Source organism: Patiria miniata, unplaced genomic scaffold (genome assembly GCF_015706575.1).
Source record: "Patiria miniata isolate m_02_andy unplaced genomic scaffold, ASM1570657v1 HiC_scaffold_3, whole genome shotgun sequence".
Lineage (NCBI taxonomy): Eukaryota > Metazoa > Echinodermata > Asteroidea > Valvatida > Asterinidae > Patiria > Patiria miniata.
In genome coordinates this window covers 10,123,510-10,145,469 of record NW_024037069.1, presented here as the reverse complement: position 1 = coordinate 10,145,469, position 21,960 = coordinate 10,123,510, and the positions used below count along the sequence as shown (strand labels likewise).

At 40.4% G+C, this 21,960-nt stretch overlaps 1 protein-coding gene across 1 annotated transcript in view; it reads left to right on the top strand.

The window, feature by feature from the left end:
* The first annotated feature begins 3,305 nt into the window (after positions 1 to 3,305).
* Positions 3,306 to 21,960, top strand: part of LOC119737344 (stabilin-2-like) — a 67,776-nt gene continuing 49,121 nt past the window's right edge. The window contains exons 1-11 of the mRNA XM_038211635.1: positions 3,306 to 4,116; positions 8,095 to 8,247; positions 13,178 to 13,273; positions 14,005 to 14,133; positions 15,354 to 15,553; positions 16,530 to 16,730; positions 17,510 to 17,671; positions 18,251 to 18,403; positions 19,335 to 19,478; positions 20,231 to 20,293; positions 21,658 to 21,774. Of these exons, the coding sequence (XP_038067563.1) occupies positions 3,423 to 4,116; positions 8,095 to 8,247; positions 13,178 to 13,273; positions 14,005 to 14,133; positions 15,354 to 15,553; positions 16,530 to 16,730; positions 17,510 to 17,671; positions 18,251 to 18,403; positions 19,335 to 19,478; positions 20,231 to 20,293; positions 21,658 to 21,774 (2,112 nt within the window). The 5' untranslated portion in view covers positions 3,306 to 3,422. The remainder of the gene's footprint in view (positions 4,117 to 8,094; positions 8,248 to 13,177; positions 13,274 to 14,004; positions 14,134 to 15,353; positions 15,554 to 16,529; positions 16,731 to 17,509; positions 17,672 to 18,250; positions 18,404 to 19,334; positions 19,479 to 20,230; positions 20,294 to 21,657; positions 21,775 to 21,960) is intronic.

Sequence of the window (21,960 nt, the reverse complement as noted above, 5' to 3'; positions counted from 1 at the left end):
AATTTGGTATAGCGCCCTCTACAATCTCCTCACCTTTTTAGGTTTACAATTTCCAGCATCCCCCCCTCACACAAAATGAGACAGGAAGATGATTTTTAAATAGTTATGATTTCCTGAGTGACACTAATATGTAGGCACGCCAGAAGTAAACCTTGGAAACCTGTAAGATATCTTTTCTCCCGGTAACCCCCTTTGGCATTATTTTGTTGAAGGAATATCCGGTTCGTTAGTGTGACGTCACCTCCAGCACTTTCTGCACCGTTTGGAACCGGAAGTTAACGCAGTTCGAGCGTTTGCAGCCAATGGGCGCTAGTAATCAGTGGTGCGTGCGCCGTGTATGACGTTTTTACTAACGAGCCGGATTCAGGACGTGATCTTCGGTCTCATTTCTTTTCCTTCAGTGGTTGAACTTGAAGGACTGTTTAATGTGGGCCAGAGGGGTTTTTTTTGGGGGGGGGGGGGGTGCCGGGGGGAGTTCGGCTGTTCGGCATGGTGTAAATACAAATTTCCTGCCTACAACTCCCCCAGTACAGTGTCGTATTCTGGGTTATATTTGGGCTTGTTCTAGTTCTGGCAATTACAGTTTTCATGTAATAATAATTATTGTTTAACTTAATGCCGCAACCTTGAAACTATCTGCTTATAAGGCCAACTCTATATTTCAATTCAATGATCTTCAGGTTTATTGTTTTGACCGTATTTTACAGCCAGAACCCCTCGTTAACCTACTTAAATAGAGGAAACGATTCCTGTATCAGACATAGGAGAAGAGTGAACCGTTCATAATCCTGTTATTTTGTTTGTCATTTTGCATCCTCCCTGCCGTTTTCCTCTTGTTCTGCGGTCCTTCATCCTGTCACGGGTCAGCTTACGGGTGAATGTCCAGTAAGTCATGATAGCTATAGAGACAATGCAGGTTGGTTGCGTGCGTACGCGCACGCCGTCGCTGCGGGTGCTAAAAACCCCAGTGCAGGGAGTGCTTCCACTTTTAAGGAGATTTCCTTATTGTTAGGAAATTTGTAAGGAAATGACAAATTTAAAGACATTTTAAGGAAATCCCAAGTCTTAAGGACATTTCAAAGCAAATTCTAAAATACAAGGGAAAAAATCAAGCAAATCAATTGAAGGATGGTAAATTTGTATCATATCCAAATGAAAACTTAGGATATTTGTGGGGGGGGTGGGGGGGGGGAATATGGAACATGAGTCGAGGCTACGGCTCCAGCTCACGCGAAGGAGCCTTTTAGCCGACGCAACGTCTGCATATTGAAAGCGAGTGCAGATAACGACGCAGCTAGGCCAAAGCATCGTTGAGCCTTTTCTGAAAAGGTGAAAAACCCCAAAAGGTAAGAAATAATCATTTTATGATGACTTCATTAAAGGAAATAAATCAGGAAATTTCTAGAAAGTTATAAGCAAATTCATGAAATCTCGGGGAAAATGCCAATCTTACCAATTTAAGGAAATTCAATTTTGGAGAGTGAAACCCAACACAGTTATAAGGCCACTGCAGGCTTAGTCTGAGAATCACCCGTTATCCAACGGAGCCCTTTCCGTACATAGCCTATATTGTGAAAGTGTGAAAAAATATCCATTTTCTTTGGGTGGATGTGTTTAAATCGGTTGGCCGATGTGTGTCCTTTTTTTTTTTTAAAGGAGAAACAACCCCCGAAGTAAATCTTCCAACTGAATTATACCAAGACGGTAACGTTCCACAAATTTTGAACACGGGGAGCGTCCAGCTCTTTATCCCAACAACTTCGATCTTTGCGTGTAGTTAAAAAAAGAAAAAAAAAGAACATTTTTACGGTCCTTTTTTTAAGACAAAAAAGAAAGGATTGCAAAGTGTATAGGGAGAGCTCCTTTACTTAATACACTTCTCTTAAATTATCCACAAGCAGCGGCGTAGCCGGGGGGGGGGTGGCAAAAACAAAATCGGCCCCAGTCGGCCCCCCTGGAAATTTGTTAGTCCTAGAATTATTAAAGTTACCATAGTTAACGTGTTTGGCAACAATCCCCACTGAAACAGCCCCCCCCACTTACCCCCCCCCCTCCCGGTGAGGGCCCTGGCTTAATTACGCCGCTGTCCGCAAGTACAGTTGGTGAATATATATAGACCAACTTAACCCTAAAGGGGCCGGGGGGCGGAATCCGCCCCCCCCCCTCAACATTTTCCGCGATAGCTTCTAAAAAAATTTTTTTCGCGACCCGAGCTGTTATGACTTTTTAGCCTCGAGCTTTGCGCATCTTTTGATACCAAAAACATAAAAATCGGACCACGGGTTGGCCCGTAGCGAAAAATTTTCTGGCGCTACGCGCCGTGAAAACTGAATTTTCGCATATACGTCGTGTACACCGAGCAGAATTACCATTCATACATATGAATAATTAATTAGCCATAATTCCAAAACCCTTTGACCTATAGTCATGAAATTTCTTGGGCATGTTGAGGAAGAGTTGCTCTATGCATGTGCTGAGTTTCAAAATTTTTCGTCACTCAATGGCCGAGATCTTAGGGGGGGGGGGGCGGAATCCGCCCCCCCGGCTGAGAGATGGTCAAAATAACCCGGCCCCTTTAGGGTTAAGGTATTTCGAGGTTATTCAAGGTTACTTTTTCTAAAGATGAAATTTCACACAATTCTGGCACTATAGAGCTACATTTGTTTCCCGCTCGAAATAATATTAGAAACCTCTTGAATTGAATATAATATTCAGGCCGGAATGTACATTTTAAAAGAAAGAATGGTCTGGCACCGGTATTCTTTGTCTATCAAAAAATACTTCAACATCTGTTCATAAAAACGCATTTGACCAACGAAACGAATTTTTGAGAAAGCTTCAAATAAATACTGTAGAAAAAAAAAACTACCCGAAAAAAGAACAGATGACTGAGGCCTCTCTATCTATAATTGTCAACGGCATATCGCACTTCCGTCCAACGATAGCCAGGTTTCTACGAATGATTATGAAATTGTGGTGGAAATTGGACCCAATGGTTTCCGCAAGTCATTCTGATCGGCGTTTGATAATACTTAGCGCAAGGATGACGATTACATAATCGTCTTATATACACATTGTATGCACTTGCCATTTTCACGCGCACTATCCTTTACAGTCGAGTGAAACGCTTATCGTGATTGGCTGCTTTCACTACCTGTCACCAACTGATACAAGCAAACTGGTCTCAAACCCGTCTCCCTTTATGCCTTACACTTCAGGCATTGGCAGAGCACCAGACTCTTACATACGTACACGTACGTTGTGTACTTGTGTATCGGGCATGCGATATAATACATGTAATATATGCAACGCCGCGGAAACTAGTGCAAGAAAATACAATCACGGTTATCTTATTTTATCAATCTTCCGCACTTGTTTTCTAACCACAATGTCAGAAACCTTCAAGAGAAGGTGACAGCCAGATGACCAGGCAGTCCGAAATGCATGCCTGGAGTGATTCAGGACGTCCGTCCGAGAGAGAAAACGATCGTTTTGTCGTGAGCAGTGCAAGTGACGACTCCTCGATGACAAGTTGGCGGAGTTCACCGGGAGCCGTGCGGGGCACTACCGGCCAACGCTGCCCGATGATAATGGGGCCCGGACAAACTCGACGGGAGGTCGGTGTACTCGCACGGCCGTCAAGACAATGCACACCGGGCCGTTTTAGGCACCAGGTCAGCCGTCCAAGATTACTTTTAATTTGTATGTTGTATCTTGTCACCCAGTGTTTTTGTCAGAGACCAGATCTAGTTTCTGGGGACGCTTCAGAAAGGGTCACACTCACAAGACGGGAATCACGCTTGCCACCTCATCTTCGTAATGTGGACCCAGGCCGTGATGGAAGTAGGCCGAGCCAAGAACTCGGCCAGACATCATGCAGACTGAGCTCAACTTTGCACAGAATTGTGACGACGGACTGTGTTCCGTGCCCCCTGAGTAGCCCCGCCCTCTGTCCAGCAGGGACGGTGCCCCTTACCGAGGGGCGTGGTGACAGGGGGTGTGTCGTCCCGTCAGTTTCGGGTATTGCCATGGATATCGTCGGGTGCAGTCAAAGATGCCGGTGGACAGAAATCAGAACCGCGTGTTGTTCGGGTCACTGGGGTCCAATGTGCATGGGTAAGTTTTTAAATTAAAAAAAGAAGAAGATAGAATGGAGAATCCTCAATCATGCTGAATTGCCACTTTTTTCACCATATATAACCTCAGTGATGGACAATCATTGCAAATATGTTTAAAAGTCCATGAATCATGGGCTGAGAAAGATTCTGTTAAAAAAAAACACCCAAAATTAAAGATAACCAGTGTAAAAAGAAAGAAAAATCTTACTTCCAGCTCTGTACATATTAGCCCCATAAATGTGGCCTATTTACTGGACTGCCTCCGTAAACATAGGCCACACATCCACATGTACAAAAATCGTGTCGACTTTGCCAAATTTTGATTTTCACATTTAGGCTTAGTTTGTAGGATTTTTGTGAAATTTCATGTTGAAATTTTGATACGCAAACGTGTAAAAATGAATCTGGAAATTTCACGAAAAATATACATCTGAAAAAGGCAGCACTTTCTGATTAGCCTATATAGAGGGTGAGAATGCTTCTAAAGCAAAAAAAACCTACAAAGTAAGCCTAAATGTGAAAATCAAAATTTGGCAAAGTCGACACGATTTTTGTACATGTGGATGTGTGGCCTATGTTTACGGAGGCAGTCCAGTAAATAGGCCACATTTATGGGGCTATGTACATATAAGAAATAAAAGTAAGAAATTAAAACAGCTGACAGCTGTGATGCAAATTGCTAACTGTCTTGATGACTTGAAGTATACAAAGCAAATAAAATAAGACATTTGACATTTTGATCCTATCAAGCAGAATCTTTCTTCTTTTAGGAGAAAAAGCTTGACATCCTCTTGCATCAAAACAAAAGGCTCTCTAACAGTTTTCCTGTAGTTTCTTTACTTGCAAAATGATGGCCCAAAGAGCTCATTTAGCAAATTTTGTAGTAAAAAAAACCATGAAAATAAAATCTTTTATGATACTGCACCATACTTTTTGTTTTCCTGCGGCCCCCCACAATAAAATTAAAGCAAGGCAATGAGTGATTGAATATCTTTAGAGTTCAAAACATGTTCATATCAAATTTTCTAAAAGAGTAAAGATATTATCAGTATTTTAGCACAACAAAAGAGTCCTACGCAGTGTGTAACTGTAGGTTTTGGTTTCACATTTGACTGAATACTACAGGTTTCCCAGAAGGACTTTAACAAATTATTGGTGTGTACACACACACTCATACAGTGTGTATTTTGTGATAACCTTGAAGTGAGTACTGATAACAACATGTCAACAACAAGTGTACATAGTTGTATCTGTAACAATTATGAAATACAGATATCAATTTACTTTTCAAAAAAATGTCTCATCCTGCCCATGTGTAAGGTTTACAGTTTGGGATTACATGATGATTATCTTTTTTTGTCTTCATAGTATTTTAATATCACTTTTGGTTTGCTTCAAATTACGAAAGAATCGGAGTGATGTATAACAATGACCCAAAGATTCCAGCTTATTTGGTCTCCCGTACTCCCACCGGAATGACCCAGTTTGCACAGCGACCCTATGGCCTTGCTATTTCATTCATATTCTTCGCACTCCAAAACACAACAAAAGCCGGTTGTATTTTCACACTGTTCACTGCAGGCTGAATAGCTGCCTCTGTACAATGCTTAGAGGCACTGAACTATCAAATCATGTTTGTATTGAAAGCACATAAGATCATTCATGCAAATGCACAATGAAATGATGGTGCCTGGTAGTGGTAGTGTCAGGTTCACTATAGCGCCAGTAACTGGGGCACTAGTACTCATTTTTTTCTTCAAATTTTGTCTTTGGTCGGTTGTGCTACAGGGGCTGGGGGGTAGTTAGTAAGACCGACCAAAGACAAAGTGGGAAAAAAAGGAGCTCTAGCACCCAGTTATGGGTCTAGGTTCACTAGTACCTACATGTACTGCCCTTATGATCCAAGGGCTATTAGTCAGGTGGCATATGGTCGGAATCGTGACCGACTGGTCCAAAGCACCAAACTTGGCAGATAGATTCTTATAGCCCTAGAGAAGATATTTTTATCAGGGGTGACACCTGAAATTCTTTTGGGAAGGGTGCCTAATTTGCATAAATCGTTAATCCCTGCCGTGTAATATATTTATTCCCATATTTCGGTATATTTCTATTTTTTAAATTATTTTGAAAAGTGTATTTTGTGATTCTACTTGCATATTCTTACTTCAATAACATTTTGTAAAACATATGAATGACTGAATAATTAGGAGGACATAGTAAAGAACCACAATTGCTACTATTTTACCCTAAAGTTACGCGCATTTACCTTGTCTCCAGATATCATCAACTAGTCTCGCCAAACGTGGGTATTGATGAGCTTCAAATTAACAAAGTTACTTACTGGCATAGTTACCCTAACAAAAATAAGTGGGAAATTAAGTGAAAATTGATAACATCTTGATGCTTAGCCCAAAAGACCAAAAAAAGGGGAGAAAATGTGGTGTCCGTAAATTGGGCTAGTACGGGAAGGGTAACGTGGGAACTTAAACAAGTTCAACAAAATCCCCCTAAATAAGAGATTATTGTTGTTTACAATAATTTTGTCTACGTCAAAACATTTTATCAACAATAATTAGGGGAATTTCCTGGAACTTGGTCCAGTGTTCCATGTTAGGCAACCATTCACCTACTTGTTAGCCTAATTTATGGACACCTCGTTTTTCCCCAGTTTTTGTTTTCTGGGCTATCACAATGTTATCATAGTTCACATGATTTTGCATAAGGTTTTAATAGGGTAGCTGTACCAGTAAGCTACTTGGTGAATTTGAAGTTCATCAATGCTAATGTTTGGCAAGACTTATTGATGATATCTGGAGACAAGGTAAATGCGCGCAATTTTAGGTCATAATAGTAGCCATTTTGGATCGTTACTATGTCCTCATAATTATTCAGTCACTTATATGCTTTGGAAAATGTTATTTAAGTAAAGATATGTAAGTAGAATCCCCAAAATACACTTTTCAAAAAAATAAAAAAATAGAAATATACCCAAATATGGGAATAAATATATTACACGTCAGGGATTAACGATTTATGCAAATTAGGCACCCTTCCCAAAAGAATTTCAGGTGTCACCCCTTCTAAATATCTTCTCTAGGTCTATAAGAATCTATCTGCCAAGTTTTGTGCTTTGGACCAGTCGGTCACGATCTTCACGAAAATTAGATCTAAGCCACCTGACTATATGTAGCTCAAGTTTTTACCTGATCAGAATTGTCTTTTCACTACCCGTAGAACAAAATATGAGCCAAAATGAAAAACACAAAGATTTGCAGTTGTACTTTATAAAAAGTGTTTATTTGAAGGAAAAAAAAGGTTAACATCAAGTAATGTTGGTGAACAGTCTCATTCATTTGTATTTAACAGGAACAACAGAAAAGAATTAATTTTCAAAATTTGTTAATTTGAGGATTCAGTTGATTGATTGATTCATTGACTAAATTGCTTACTGGAGAGATAAATTGATCAATGGGTGAAGTGATTGATTGCTCCATTATTGATTGATCAGTGATTATTTAAACTTACTGTATAAATTAAAAACCCTCCTATTGTTTGGTCTGTCTCAGATAGTCAAAAAAAGTTCTTCGACTTCCCCTTGTCAGGCATTTCCAGGCTAGTCAACAAAAACAGGCGGATCATATTTGAGTTTAACACTGTGACTAGTCAAATTCCATCAACAGACAAGCAAAGTAACTGGTGGGTACAGCTGGCATATCAATCACCTCCAGTCAAAACATGGCTATATCAAATTAACAAAAGAATTCTCAACTTTTAAAAACAGTCACTTGTTTGATTTTGACTGCTGTGATGGCGTAGCAGAATTGCCAGTCAGAGCTCTAGGGAGATATAAAATATAAAATTTATAATTATAAATTGATCATCATTGATCAAATATGGTAGCAGTTTGGAATTGGCTGTGTAATATTTCAATTAATGGTTATTGATTTATTTTGGAACGATTTTCAATGTTATTCAGAGTGTCCAGGAGGTGCTGGCAATCCATGTAATCACAGGGGGCGGTGTCAGGGGGACTCGGAGGCGGAGCAATGTCAGTGCAACCCTGCGTTTACAGGGGTGTCTTGTGAGCTGTGTGCTGGGGATGACGTCTATGGCCCAAACTGTGATGGAGGTAATGTATGAAGACTTCTCTTTGGACGAGGCAGAATCCTGTAAAGATTCATGCATGTAATCTAGCTACTCAGAGTTGTAATGTTCACCCTCAGATTCTGCTTCTTGATTGGCTGAGAGTGCATCACATGACATTCACTATTTTTTATTATAACACCTCACCCACATATTCTGTGTCTTGATTGGCCGAGAGTGAGTCACATGTTACTTTCTATTTTTGCTGTCTTTCAGTGCACGGCCAAAGGTATTATACCCGTAGCAACCAAAGTACTATACCATTAGCAACCAAAGTACTATACATGTACCCATGGCTCGGTATCTGTGTGCAAATGCATGCTGCTGTGCGTGTTGAACACTGCGCGTAGCGCGTATTATTCCCAAGAGAGCGCGCAACAGAGTTGGGTTCAAACATTTTGTGAAAGGGTGCTTCACTAAACGTTTCCCACCAATTTTGTATTGAAACAAAAGTTTATTTTAACTGTGTTCAGATTTAAATAATTTAAAATATTGAAAACCAAGCAGAATCTGTGGGTGAAGTGTTATAAAACAAATATTGAATGCTTCATCTCGTGGTGAAGTAAAACTAGCCTCCCTCGATGATCCATGGAGCACTCTATTTTCCCTCGGCTTCGCCTCGGGAAAATAGTATGTCCATGGAGCACCTCGGGAGGCTAGTTTTACTACACCACTCGAAGCATTCAATATTTGTATACTATCTTACCATGCATGACCAAGTGCGTGACCTCTTTCTTCTTTGTCACTGTTAAGGGGGCAATTGCTTTTATTTGTGTGAACATGGATTCAGGGTACATAGTTTGGATAAGTTTGCAGAATTGGCACGTAGGCATAGGGCTTGGTTTCATTTGTTGCTTTCAAGGGGCGGATCCAGAACCAAATTTTCGGGGGGCCAAGAGGGCTTGAGTATTTTTGTTTCCAAAAAGGGGAAGGGGATTATGTATAGTATCCTGCACTATTTCCACATTGTGATATTTAAAGTAAATGGTATGTGTAGCTGATGGCTTGCGATGAAAATACGCAACATTTTTTATTTCCTGAAAATTTAGGACAAAAAGATGTTTTCACTCCTCCGATAATTTAATAAAATAAATGTTGATTTTTAAAAAAAGAATTTTGTTGGGGGGGGGGGGCCAAACCCCCCCCCCCTCCAGATCTGCCAATGGTGACTTATGGGTCGCTTCAAAATAGTGGGTTGAGGAAGTTAGGGACACTAAACTTTCACCAAAATTTCATGAGCAATGATAGGAAATTTTGGAATTCACAGCTTTTGGACCTTCATGTTGAAAATTCTGGTAAAAACATTTTGCAAAAAAAAATCTGAAAGTTATCGTACTATCTATTCTTATCACACGGTGCACATGTGCCATAATGTACGGGTTTGCCACCACCGCGAACCAGTGAGATCGTGTGCAGCAGGCCAAGCACAGTAGGCCTACACGTGAACCAGCGAAAGTGACTCATTTTCCTTTACACCGAATATAGTCATTTATTAAGAAATAGCTCTCCATTACAGTGAGTTGTGGTTGACGTGTCCTGTAGGGCTTTGTGCACAGGCTTGCCTTAAAGGCAATATACAACATTTGCAAACGTAACAAAAACCTACAAAATTATTATGAAATTTCCTACTTGACTGTAAGTGAACAAACGCCTCAGCCATCCTGTGAAATCATGGCACCTGGTGTGCTGTCATTTCCAAGAAAAGTGGAATTTGTGTATCAATTTGCAATGATGGTCAGCCGACCATCGTTGGAAAAAGTTGACTTTTTTCAAATACTACCCCCACTTTACCGAATTTAGTTAGTTCCCATTTTGTTTGGGATTACACATCCGCAAACGGGTGCAAGCCAGCAAGTGTTCCTTGACCTGACAATTCCCGACGGCCATAAATTGCCCATTTTGTCTGAAGTAGGGTCAAGTAAGCAGACATAAGAACAGCATCTTTTTTTTTAGTTTCCATGAACACAAAACTTTAAACAGGTCAGTGCATACTATATTTGCTATAAAAACTAACCCCCAAATCCATCCATTTCCGAAAATTACAGTTAAAGCAAATATTGTATATAATACCTTTAAAGGTACTAATAAACAGCATCAGGCCAAAAAAAATAATAGGTCTTCTTCCCCTTACCCTACCTACCCTATTTTGACAGCCCTTGCCCTAATTTTTTTTGGGAAAAATAAGGGAAACCCCCTGAAAATCCACAATGACTACCTTTTAGCCTTGACTACACGCAGACACCTTCATATATGATCTTACACAAAAAAATGCCCCCCTCCAAAAAAAAAAAAAATCCCAACCTACCTACACTATTTTCAAATGCCATGTAATCGGAAGCAGAACTATTTTTTTGGCTTTAGCAAAAATGTGTATTTTCAAGGAACGACAATGCAATAAATCTGAAGCAGATTATTAAAAATCTATCCTGTCGAAATTTCAGCTCAGTAGACTTTTTGAGTAAACTGTGAAAATGCATTTTCCTTTTTCTCGACGCAAAGCATAGGTTTCTGTTGAGCATGGGTTTGGTCCTGACCATCATGAGGAAATGATGGGTAATTCCTTTTTAAATTCTCGAAAATGACAGCATACTAGGTGCAGTAATCTTACAGGATGCACCATCCCTAGGAGATTTTTTGAGTTTCACTTTTGAACGTTTGCAAATGGTATCCATTACTTTTAAGAGATGTCAACTTAAAACTGTAAACATAATTTTTTTTTTATCAGTGTACAAATTCAGATTGTAGTAGGGAAACTTCTATTGCAAAAATGAACATGAAATGCGAAAATTATGCACCAGCAATTTTTTAAAAGCGATATGAATAGTTTTGTACACATTTATATAATTTAAAGAATTAAATAAAGCATTTTTTTTAACCCATTTATGAAAGTTCAATAATTGCCTGGACCATTCAAGAACATACATAGTAGCTACACACAATTTACAAGGAGAACAGGGATGATTCTGGACTGAAACGTTGGGGCTAGAGTTTTCGACAAACTTTTAGAGGCCCCTGATATGAGACATTGGGGAAAATGACGAAATACGAAAGTGGGCTAGACAAGTAAAGAAACCCCTCCTGGCTCAACAAACGGAAAATGCTGTAACATGCCGCACGTACAAATCAGGCAAATTTGTTGACACAGCGTTTGCGTTAGACCTTGCATCTGGAAGTCATTGCAGAGACAAAGGACAGATAACAGGGGAAGGAAGGAACAGTTTTAGAACTCCATCCTGCCCAACCGCTGAAGGACTAAAAGAATCAAAAGAGCTTTCTGGAAGTTCTACCATCCAAACCAAATCCAAACATCGCAGTTCCTGAATGTTTCTAATTTATAGCCAAGAAGCTATTGTCAGTAGAACTTATACTTCCCCCTTTCTTTTGTGATTTATGTGTCATTGTTAGATTTACTAGCAGGATGCTGATGCTATATTTGGGGCTAGAGACAATTTTCAGTTTGCATTTGTTTTTCAAGGGAACTACAGAGTTGTAATTGAGTCAGTCACAAGTCATCACAAGTCATCACATGTAGCAGCGGGTACCGCAAATAAAGTATTCGTACGATGGAATTTGCGTCAGGGTGGTGTAAATCAGTATTAGGTTTTGCCCTTCGCCGACGTATAAATACTGCATACTTATTGTGTTATCTCCCGAGTGAAAGTTGGAAACAATCACTCAGGTGGACTCAAACCCACGACCTCCTGCTTTGCAGTGCAGACGTCTTACGACCTGACCACTGAGCTTGCGGGATCGGTTGGCAGATTCAAACCAGCCAACCGATCCAACTTTCACTCGGGAGGTAACACACTGAGTATACAGTACGTCTGTGAAGGTTAAAACTACTATTGACCTGTGATTGACTTGCAAGTGACTTGATGTCTGCTGTTCTGGTCTTGATGGCTTGTATTTCTTGAATTATTTGAAAAGAAAGGACGAATTGAAAATTGGTCAGGTTTACCATGTGCCACATTGATGCAACGCAGTGTACAAAGTGTGAAGTGCCTTTTATTTGGCTGTCGTGATTCCTTGTAACACTGCCCTCTACGTATCCTGCACAGAGCCTATAAGAGTGCTTTCCCCCTCTGACTGTGCTGCATACACACACACGTGACGGGTGATAATGCTCCATATCCTGTCATTCTTTCTCGTAATTGTTTCCTCTTTTTTTTTCTGCGGCCAGGTAGGGGAGTGTGAGATAATAGGTCATTGACTGTGCTTTGAAGACAATCCCTGACCTAATTTCATCAATACAAGAGTACATAGTTCAGTCTTCTGACTTGGAGAATTTTGTCTTCAAAGTTTTTTTTATCCGACTTTCCTCATGGAGTGATGCCACACTTATTTAGTCAAACTCATTCACCTATAGGCTCTGTGCGTGAACAATAAATGGTGCTTTTTATTACTTTTGAGAGCCTATTGGACAGGACACACTGATTCGATATAGTGGGAAGTACGCATGACTAATTTTACTCTTAATGTGCACAAAACCATAGCGTCTTGTGTGAGCACAGGCGTCGACGTCTCCCCCAACTCTCCCTTTCCTACCATTGAGGGGGTACTTGTGCACGGAGCCCATAAATCTGTTACCTTAAGAATGAACTTGCTATGTAAATCATGTGAAAATTCTATTTTGTGGAAAATAAGGCTGGAAGTCAAAAAAGGTGGTGTCCGGATATTGGGCACAAAATTGAAGAAAGGGTTTCCTATAAATGTGGCACTGTTGAAAAAATCTCAATAATCCGCAAGATCACCAATAAGATTTTTATTTAAATTTAAATTGACAAATTATTATTCACCATACTATTTCCACTGTGAGTTCCATACCCAAGTTTGTGTGTTAAAACAGTATAAGCAGAAAATAGAATCTGAATTTTTTTTTTTTCATTTACAAAAATAATTTTTTTTTTATCCGGCAGTGTGTGATTGTGTCTATGGAGTTTGCGATGCTGGAGCAAGGGGAACCGGCTTCTGTCTGTGTGAGGCAGGGTACCAGGGACCCAGATGTGACCAATGTAAGTATTTGGATTTCGAATAGCCTAAACTTTTTTTTTAAGCATACATGTACATGTACATGTATCGATAAACTCAGACTTTTGCATGCATTGGAAATACAATGATTTTGCTTATTTCAGTTGATACCCCTCCGTAAATTGAACATTATACTTGTTATTGAGTGTTTTATTTGTCGAGTGCCGTATAAAGACAAGTATGAAAGCAGTCGACTTCAATTTCATGTTGGTAGCACACAAATTGATGATTATTGCTAACTTGGAAATGAAGTCTGGTTGGTATAATGTTACATGTGCTTTCCTCACCTCCCACCTATGTGACCTGGGTTTGAACCCATCTGGGCTTATTCCTTTATTTTTTCTTTCTGGAAACTGAACACTTCATTATTGTTTTTTTTTCTCTGAGGGTTTCGTCAAGTTTCCGAGCTACATTTTCTTGGGCACATCAGAAGAAGCCGTTATTTGATTACTTGAATGAAAAAAAATATGAAAATAAATGAAATAATTTTGCCAAGTAAAAAAAAAAACCTTACTTGGATGAGAATTTGAATATACTAAACTGTGCTGAATATGGTGGACATGTTTTCACACGACTCTCAACTGATTTTGGACAGCAAACGTGAAAAGTACATAAAAGTATGTCCAGGTGCCTTCCAACGCATTATTCAAGTTGTTCACTGTTGTCATCTGTATCCTTTATACACAAAGCCTTGGGTTTTTATCTCCTTGTTCAGCCAAAATAAGTTGCGGTGAGCCTGCATGCCATCCCTTTGCCATCTGCTCACCACCAGTCACGGATGGAGAACCTCCACAGTGTGTATGTAGTCCAGGCTACTCTGGCGATGGAAGGACTTCGTGTGTAGGTATGTGAGCTTCAGATCAGTCCTCTGGAAAGTATTTGACTTTCTGATAATTGACCTATCGCGGTAGAATCACGTCTACGCAGCTTGTGAAATATTGTCCAATTACATGATTTGCAAATGGACGCGGAATGCACAAAATCTGAGACAAACAGAACTGAACGGACAATTATACCGGTACCGGCTAACTCGCCATTGGTGATAGGTCAATAAACACTTACTTTCTTGGCATTTTTGCTAGGATGTACAATGTTACCTCAATCTGCCTCCCTGTAAAAATAACATACAGCCTTAACCCTGTAAAATACTACCTTATTTCTTGACTGTGGTCCTTGGAGGGGTGACCACTGCCTCAATCCTGCACAATCCTCCAGCAATCACTGTCAATATGTTGAGGCAGAGCCAGTGACATCCTGGAGCAGTGCAGAGGATTTCAAGTATAATGTAAGGCCTCAATTTATGCATGGCTGAGCATAAACAACACAAGGTCCGGCCCAAGACATTGACACAAGTGCATCCTCCGAAATCAGCAACACACTTTTGCCATGTAGCCTCAATCCTGCAAAATCATCCATTTTACAAGGAGGAATTTTGAGGATTTGGGAAGGTTAGGGTTAATACTTTTTTAGTGGGAGGTTGTTTGGGGGGGGGGGGATTTTGTTCTGGGGTCTTCAACCCTCAGAAAAGGCTTTAGTTTTGGGTTGATCTACAAAAAGACAGATTCCAAATATAAGTAGACTTGTTCAGGGTCCCTGCATAAATGATAATTTGTATTTATAAAGTAAGTATGTGGGGTGCTGTGGTCCAGTGGTTACGGTGTTTGGCACGTGTGCCTTGGTACATGGGTTCGAATCCTGACAGGGAACATGGTGCTTGGGCAAGGCACTTTACTATGATTGCCTCTCTCCAACCAGGTGTAGTAAATGGGTACCTAGTAGGAAGAAATTCCTTCAATGCTTGAGCGCCGTAATGGCAGCCGTGCTGAAGCCAGGGCAATAATAAGAGTGCCAGGAGCATCACTTTGTGACGGACATGTGCGCTATACAAGAGGCCATTATTTTTATTATTATTATTAAATGTCATAACTCAACGTGGACAGATTTTTCGTTTTAATGTCTTATATCAAATATGAACAACATTTGTATTACAATTATTTTTCGGGGTGAAACTTGAAATTAGCACAGAGAATACAACTTGACTGTTATCACTACTTCTGTTAACAGAAAATGATCCTTGCCAGGATCCACAAGCTTGCAGCCCGCACGCCCGCTGCACCCCAACTCCACCAGGGAGGCACACCTGCGAGTGCCTGGAGGGTTACTACGGTGACGGCATGGAGTGCTATCCCATCAACTATTGCCAGCAGCGGTTACCGCCCTGCCCGCCGCCGACTACCAAGTGCATCTTTGATGGCCCGCGGCAGGTAAACGAAGGCAACGAAGGAACATTGATAGTGGTTGGAGTATTAAAGGCTCAAGTGGATAATCAGTGGTCTCACTTCGCATACCTTAGGGTAGCTGGCTGAAAAAATATATGAAAATTCCTCTATTTTGAAGAAAAAGTGCACACTGGAACAATGACTTAACACTAAAATGAGTAGTGCTACTCACATACAGGGTTAGTAAAAAAAACAGAAACCCAAATGTCGGGACTATTGTTTTATTGAAGTTCTGCATGTAGCACTTTCAAAATCTAGCATATGAAAGCCCAATTCATTGGCTTTCTTTTAGTACAAGAATCATTCAAATCGCTCATGTACTTCCCAGTTACGGAATTTAAAACACAACCACCATTTTAAAGTTCTGTCCACGGATCACAAAAATAGGTGTGCGTTCTTTCAGCAAAATGAAAACAATTCACACATATCCCTATGTGATTTGTTTTCGTTTTGCTGAAAGAACACTGAACTATGTGCTTTTTTGCTTCCTGAACAGCAGTGGATTTATCAGGAAACAGTGGGGTTCTCAGCAAAAATATTGTGGATTGAAGGCTAATGGGCACCATGTGGGAACAAGAGAGGGCGCTTTTTTACCACTTTTGAGCACCATGTGTACTGGACACACTGCATGAAAGTACTCGTTCACACAAATAGCCCAAAGGACGCACGACTTATTTTATTGTGGATGTGCACAAAGCCATAGGGTTTCTGCGTAAGCGTCAGGCTTTGTCAGCAATGCGTTCGAATGTCTCTTTCATGCGGTCTCCCCCAACTCTCCCTTTCTTACCATTGAGGGGGTAATCGTGCACGAAGCCCACAGGGGCAGTGTAAATCAGTCTTCTTTTATTGTGTTTTTTGTTTTTTTTGGCAGTTGTGACCAAGACTAAAGTTAAGACTTATTTCAGTAAAAGTTAAGCACAGTCATAAAGCTCTCGTTTATTATTACAAACTTGTTCTCCAGTATCACTGTGAATGCGAGGAAGGTTATGAGAACTACGTCTTCCCTCTCGGTTGTAGCCGAACCAACCTGTGCGGGGGTCCCAACGCCCCCGCGTGCCCGCCCCACTCCATCTGCACCATGACGGCCGAAGGCAATGCCAAATGTGAATGCGTGGAAGGTTTCCAGGGCGACGGGCAGGCTTGCTATGGCAGTATCATGCAGGTATGGAAAGTACAAACAAAATAATTCTCTGATATTATAACGTTTCGACCACAAATTCTGTTTTTGACCATACACATCCAAAAAGAATGTACAATGACAGCCTCGCTCTCAAAAAGTACTAAACGCATGGCAACCAATGTAGCAACCAGAGGTCTGTGTGCATGTATGTATACAGGGGCCAATTTCACAGCGCTGCTAAGCACAAAAATTTGCTTAGCACAAAAAAAGTCTGGCTTATAAAAGTAGGTTACCAGCCAAAACTCCACGTGATGTATATTGCTCGGGATTAGTATTTGGCTGTTGTTTGCTTAGCATGAAAATCCCATGGAGTTTTGGCTGGTAACCTGCTTTTATAAGCCAGACTTGTTTTGTGCTAAGCAAATTTGTGTGCTAAGCAGTGCCATGAAATTGGGCCCAGGTGTGTGCGTTGTTTATATTGTTGCTATGCACTAGAGTTGGGTTAAACAATTTCAAACAATTTTTTTTCTCTTAATTCACAATAGTTTTGTATTAGTATTGTAGGATCAAGATTTGAGTCGATAGGTTTTGACACAGAGTTGGTTTTAAGAGAATTTCGGTAAGGTTCCTAGCAGAAATGTGGAAGTTAGAATTGAAGGCTATGTATTTGCTTTAATAATGGAAGAATCGTAGTTTACAGATTGATCAATGAAATCAGCATGCACTGTAGATTGGAAAATAGTAAATTTTGAAAACTATATAGATGGGTCAGGTTTTTCACCGTGCCGGTAAAAGTACTTGAGTCTTATTCCTGGACCTAGGTGCTTCGTGACGTCAACAGCGACCCAACTGGGACCTTACAAGGCTCATTGAATACAGCCATCAGCATGTTTGATCTCGCCATGGGATACCTGCTGAGCGGCAAGGGACTCTACACTGTGTTTGTCCCCACCGAACAGGCCTTCCAAGAGTTTGATTTTTTGGTGAGGTGGCTTGCGTCTTGCTCAGTGACTTTTGAACATTTATAATTATAACATGATTAATTATAAACCTGATTATCAGGGGTAATGATAATTCTCTTGCCCTCGCAAAAGTGGCGTAAATTAAAATGTTTCATTTCTTGTTTGTGATATTGTGACCAACCATTCCAGAACCTGGTTGAAGAAGTTGCTGCAAAACGTTTCAGTTACATCTAGTTCGGCCGAAAAAAGTAGTACACAAGCACTGCAAAATTCCACAATTCCTTTACTGCCGAAGCATTCTCTGCACAGAGAATATAGCTGGAAATATTTAAGTGCTTGAATAATCAAAATGCTACAGTAATTTCATCCCAGAACTTACCTATTTTATACTAGCTACACACTCTTGTCGTTATGTGTCTAACATTTTATAGACCTCTATTAGCACTTTGAACACCATTAGAAATATCTCGTTCAGTGCTTTTTCACAAAAAAACGGACTTCAATTTCCAGTATTTTACAAAGTACATTTACCATTTAGGTAATTTTAATTGAATTCAAGCATCTGTCGGCCAGTTCATGTTCTAACCTTTGTCATTTCAGCTCAATGACAGAGCTTTTCGTGACGTAGATTTCAACCGTTACCTGATGAAGCTGCACACTGTGCCGACCCACATGGACGCCCACGCACTGAACTCCACGCAATCCATTCACACCCTGGCTGGCATCATGGCAGAAGTCACTCACAAAGACGGGGTAATGCTTTCCCTGTGACATCATCTTAAAATAACACATACTATATCCTATCTGCCCTAACCAGACACAGACACTACAAGTTTTGTATATAGTTTTAGACATGCATGTAAGGGTGATCAGCCAATATGTTGTTTTGCAGGTGACATCACAGTCAGGAATGGGTGTTTTTGTCGGGGGCGGGCAGCATGGAAAGACTTTATCTGACCCAAGTCTTGAGATGAAATATAAAGACAGTAAATTGTTGTATCATATGTACACATATTCTTTCAGGACCATTTGTAGATTTGTTCCTATTTCTGTTGCTGTAAACCTTAAAAGGAAGGAGTTAGATAAGAGTTGAAGGTTTGTGTGGTGAAGATAGCAGTAAGATAAAGATTTGCGGTAGCGCCATGTGACAATCTCTTGTGAGTTTGTGAGGTTCTGAAACGAACCGGGGGAAACTCAATGTTTCAGACAGTATGCTCTGCCTATTGTCTGGAGACCGAGGGAGTTATTTTGTCATTTTGGCATTTGAACACAACCTCCTCCCTCTCCTCTAAAATCGAAATGCTAAAGGCTGGCCTAAAAGCAAGATCAAAACCAACTGGGAATTGGAATGTGAAGCAACTCTTGTCTGCCCTCAGAAAAATTCTCAGGCTGTACTTTTGCAAAAGTTGAACACATTAACTTTTTTTTCTGACACAAGCATTCTGTACTCAGTGCTATAAGAGCTTGTAAGAAAAAAACTATCAGCTTCCTCAGGTGGGATTCAAACCCACGACCTCCTACTTACCTACCACGATCACTCAACCACTGAGCTTGCTGGGGATTGCTTCCTGATAAATAAAAATTCCAAAAGCTGAAAACAATTCACATCACTGGTGCACTCACATGCAAGAAACTATCTACAACTGTTAGTGTTTTCAGTAATTTTTTCATTTTTACCCCAAAGAATGTTGACATGCTGAGGTACCGTCTTCAAGGCAGTAACACACGGGCTAGACTGTTGTACAAGGATATCCCAGCAGCAAACGGAGTCATCCACGTTATAGACAGGGTACTGTATGAGCCGACACCTGTGGAGGACAGCCCAGGGGTAAGTCAAAATTCAAACAAACAACAAAGCTTGAAACTGGTAAACCTTAGACAAAAAGGATGATCTCAGAAGACCCAGGCCAGACGATTTTCTTCTGATTAATTTTTAAATTATGCTCTTTTGTTAAAAATGAAACACAAAGACAAAAGCAGTAATTTATTGTTCAGGAGCCACCTTTTTTACTGGCCGGTTTTAAATACTTCTCGCTGGTGTCTTAACAGTTTAAAACCACCCACATTATTGGGGCGCTGTGGTCCAATAGTTACGGTGTTCGACTTGTGTGCCGTGGTACATGGGTTCGAATCCTGACCGTGGGAACATGGTACTTGTGCTCTTGAGCAAGGCACTTTACAATTATTGCTTCGTCCTTCAGATGGGACGTAAAGCCGTAGGTCCCGTGTGTTGTGTAATGCACGTTAAAGAACCCAGTAACACTTGTCGCTAAGAGAAGGGGTTTGCCCCGGTGTTTCTGGCAGTGGCAGCAATTTGCGCCGCAGCACCTAGCAAAGAGGTGCTTCATAATGGGTCTCATGGTATGTTCATATACTTCATATACCTGGCTTTGGTTGCATTCTCCCCCAGCGCTTTGTATCCTCTGGCAAAAGGCGCTATATGAATACAGTTATTATTATTATTATATGACGGGCTCTAGGCCGACAGGAATAGGTAAACTGTCTCAGGTATTTATGAAATCAAAGTCATGCCTGCATATATTTCTATGATTCAAGGCTGTCTTTTTACTGTTTGTACAGGAGTCGGTTACCACTATCCTATCTTCGACTGGGAGGTTTAACCGGCTGCAGACACTCCTAGTGGTAAGATGGTTTTTGTATCATTTATGGGCCTTTTCACAACTCCGGCTTCATCTTCATTTTGGCTTAAGGAAACTTTGGATATTCCATCTGAATTTTGGTGCCTGCTATGCTTCAGAAACATTCAACTGGTTGATACGAAGCCACCGCTAAGAATATTTCTGTTAGGTTTGCCTCTCAGAGGTTCAGAATTCGGAGGCCAGGCCGCAGCCGACGACGAAACAAAGTTTCAAATCCCCCTCCTGTGCTTTGCGGGAGTGAATTTGTCAGAGTAGATGGATCCGTTAATCTCCACTCCATGATATTTGGACCAATCACAGCCACAAAAGTATACATGTGGCTGAAATATGCACAAGATTTGAAATATGCTCAAGATTTGAAATATGCGCAAGATTTGAAATGTGCACAAGATTTGAAATGTGCACAAGATTTGAAATATGCACAAGATTGGAAATATGCACAAGATTGGAAATATGCACAAGATTTGAACATATTTGTAATGGAATTTTCAAAATATAAATAAATGATTACAGCTCTAATTCCAGCATTATGTAGTGCCCGTTATGAAGCTTTTAAGAGCTCTGTGAGTAAAACTGAACATGTATTTTTTTTCTACAAATCTTATACATGCATCATCTAGTAATGGCCAAGGAGATTACAGACTAGGAGTTTGGGATCATTTCTCTGAATCGTTAAAGGGAAAATACAACATTTGCAAACATCAAAAATTAAAACTACCAAATCATTTTGAAATACCTTGCTGGACTGGTAGTGAATGACAGTGTAAAGCATCCTGTAAAATCATGGCACCTGGTATACTGTCATTTTCAAGAAAAGTTGTATTTTTGTATCAATTTCCAATGCTGGTCGGCCGACCAGCATTGGAAAAAACTGGCTTTTTTCAAATACTGGCCCCCATTGGCCATCGCACTTGTTTGCAATCGATTACACACCTATGAACGGGTACAAGCCAGCTAAACTGGTTCCCTGACCTTACAATTCCCAAATGTATGTAAACTGCTCTGTTTCTTCTTAAATGGAGTCAGGGAACCAGACTACAGGAAAATGATTGTTTTTCTTGGTTTTTATAGCATTTTCGAACCCAAAACCTCAGAAAAGTCAGTGTAACTATATTTGCTATATATTTCCAACCCCCCAATTCCATCTATTTCTGAAAATTACAGCAAAAGCAAATGATGTATATTCCCTTTAATTAGACATCATGGTTAATTGGCTCAGTCACGAACGTTACACTTCTTTTCATAATGCTAGCATCACCCAGCTGCATGTGTTTTTGTCTATCAGACAACTGTACATGTCTATCTTTTTATCCAAAACTTGACATATTCATTATTTTCCCTTTGCAGAGTGCGGGCGTCAGCAATGTCATTCCCCCAGGTGAGCCCGTCACAATACTAGCCCCAATGAACAAAGCCTTCAACCAACTGCCCGCTGGCTCCATGGATCACCTCATGTCACCACAAGTATGTCCTCAAATTTCCAAACTTTCCAACCTTCCAAAGTTACTATTTTGTGTTACTGCTGCAATATACCAATTATGCACAAAGCTGTTTACTCCCCTTTTTACCTAATCACCTCAGATTTTCAACACTTCGTTTTTAGTGCTGTTATACACAATGTACTTGAATTCTGAAATTGGCTACCGATGG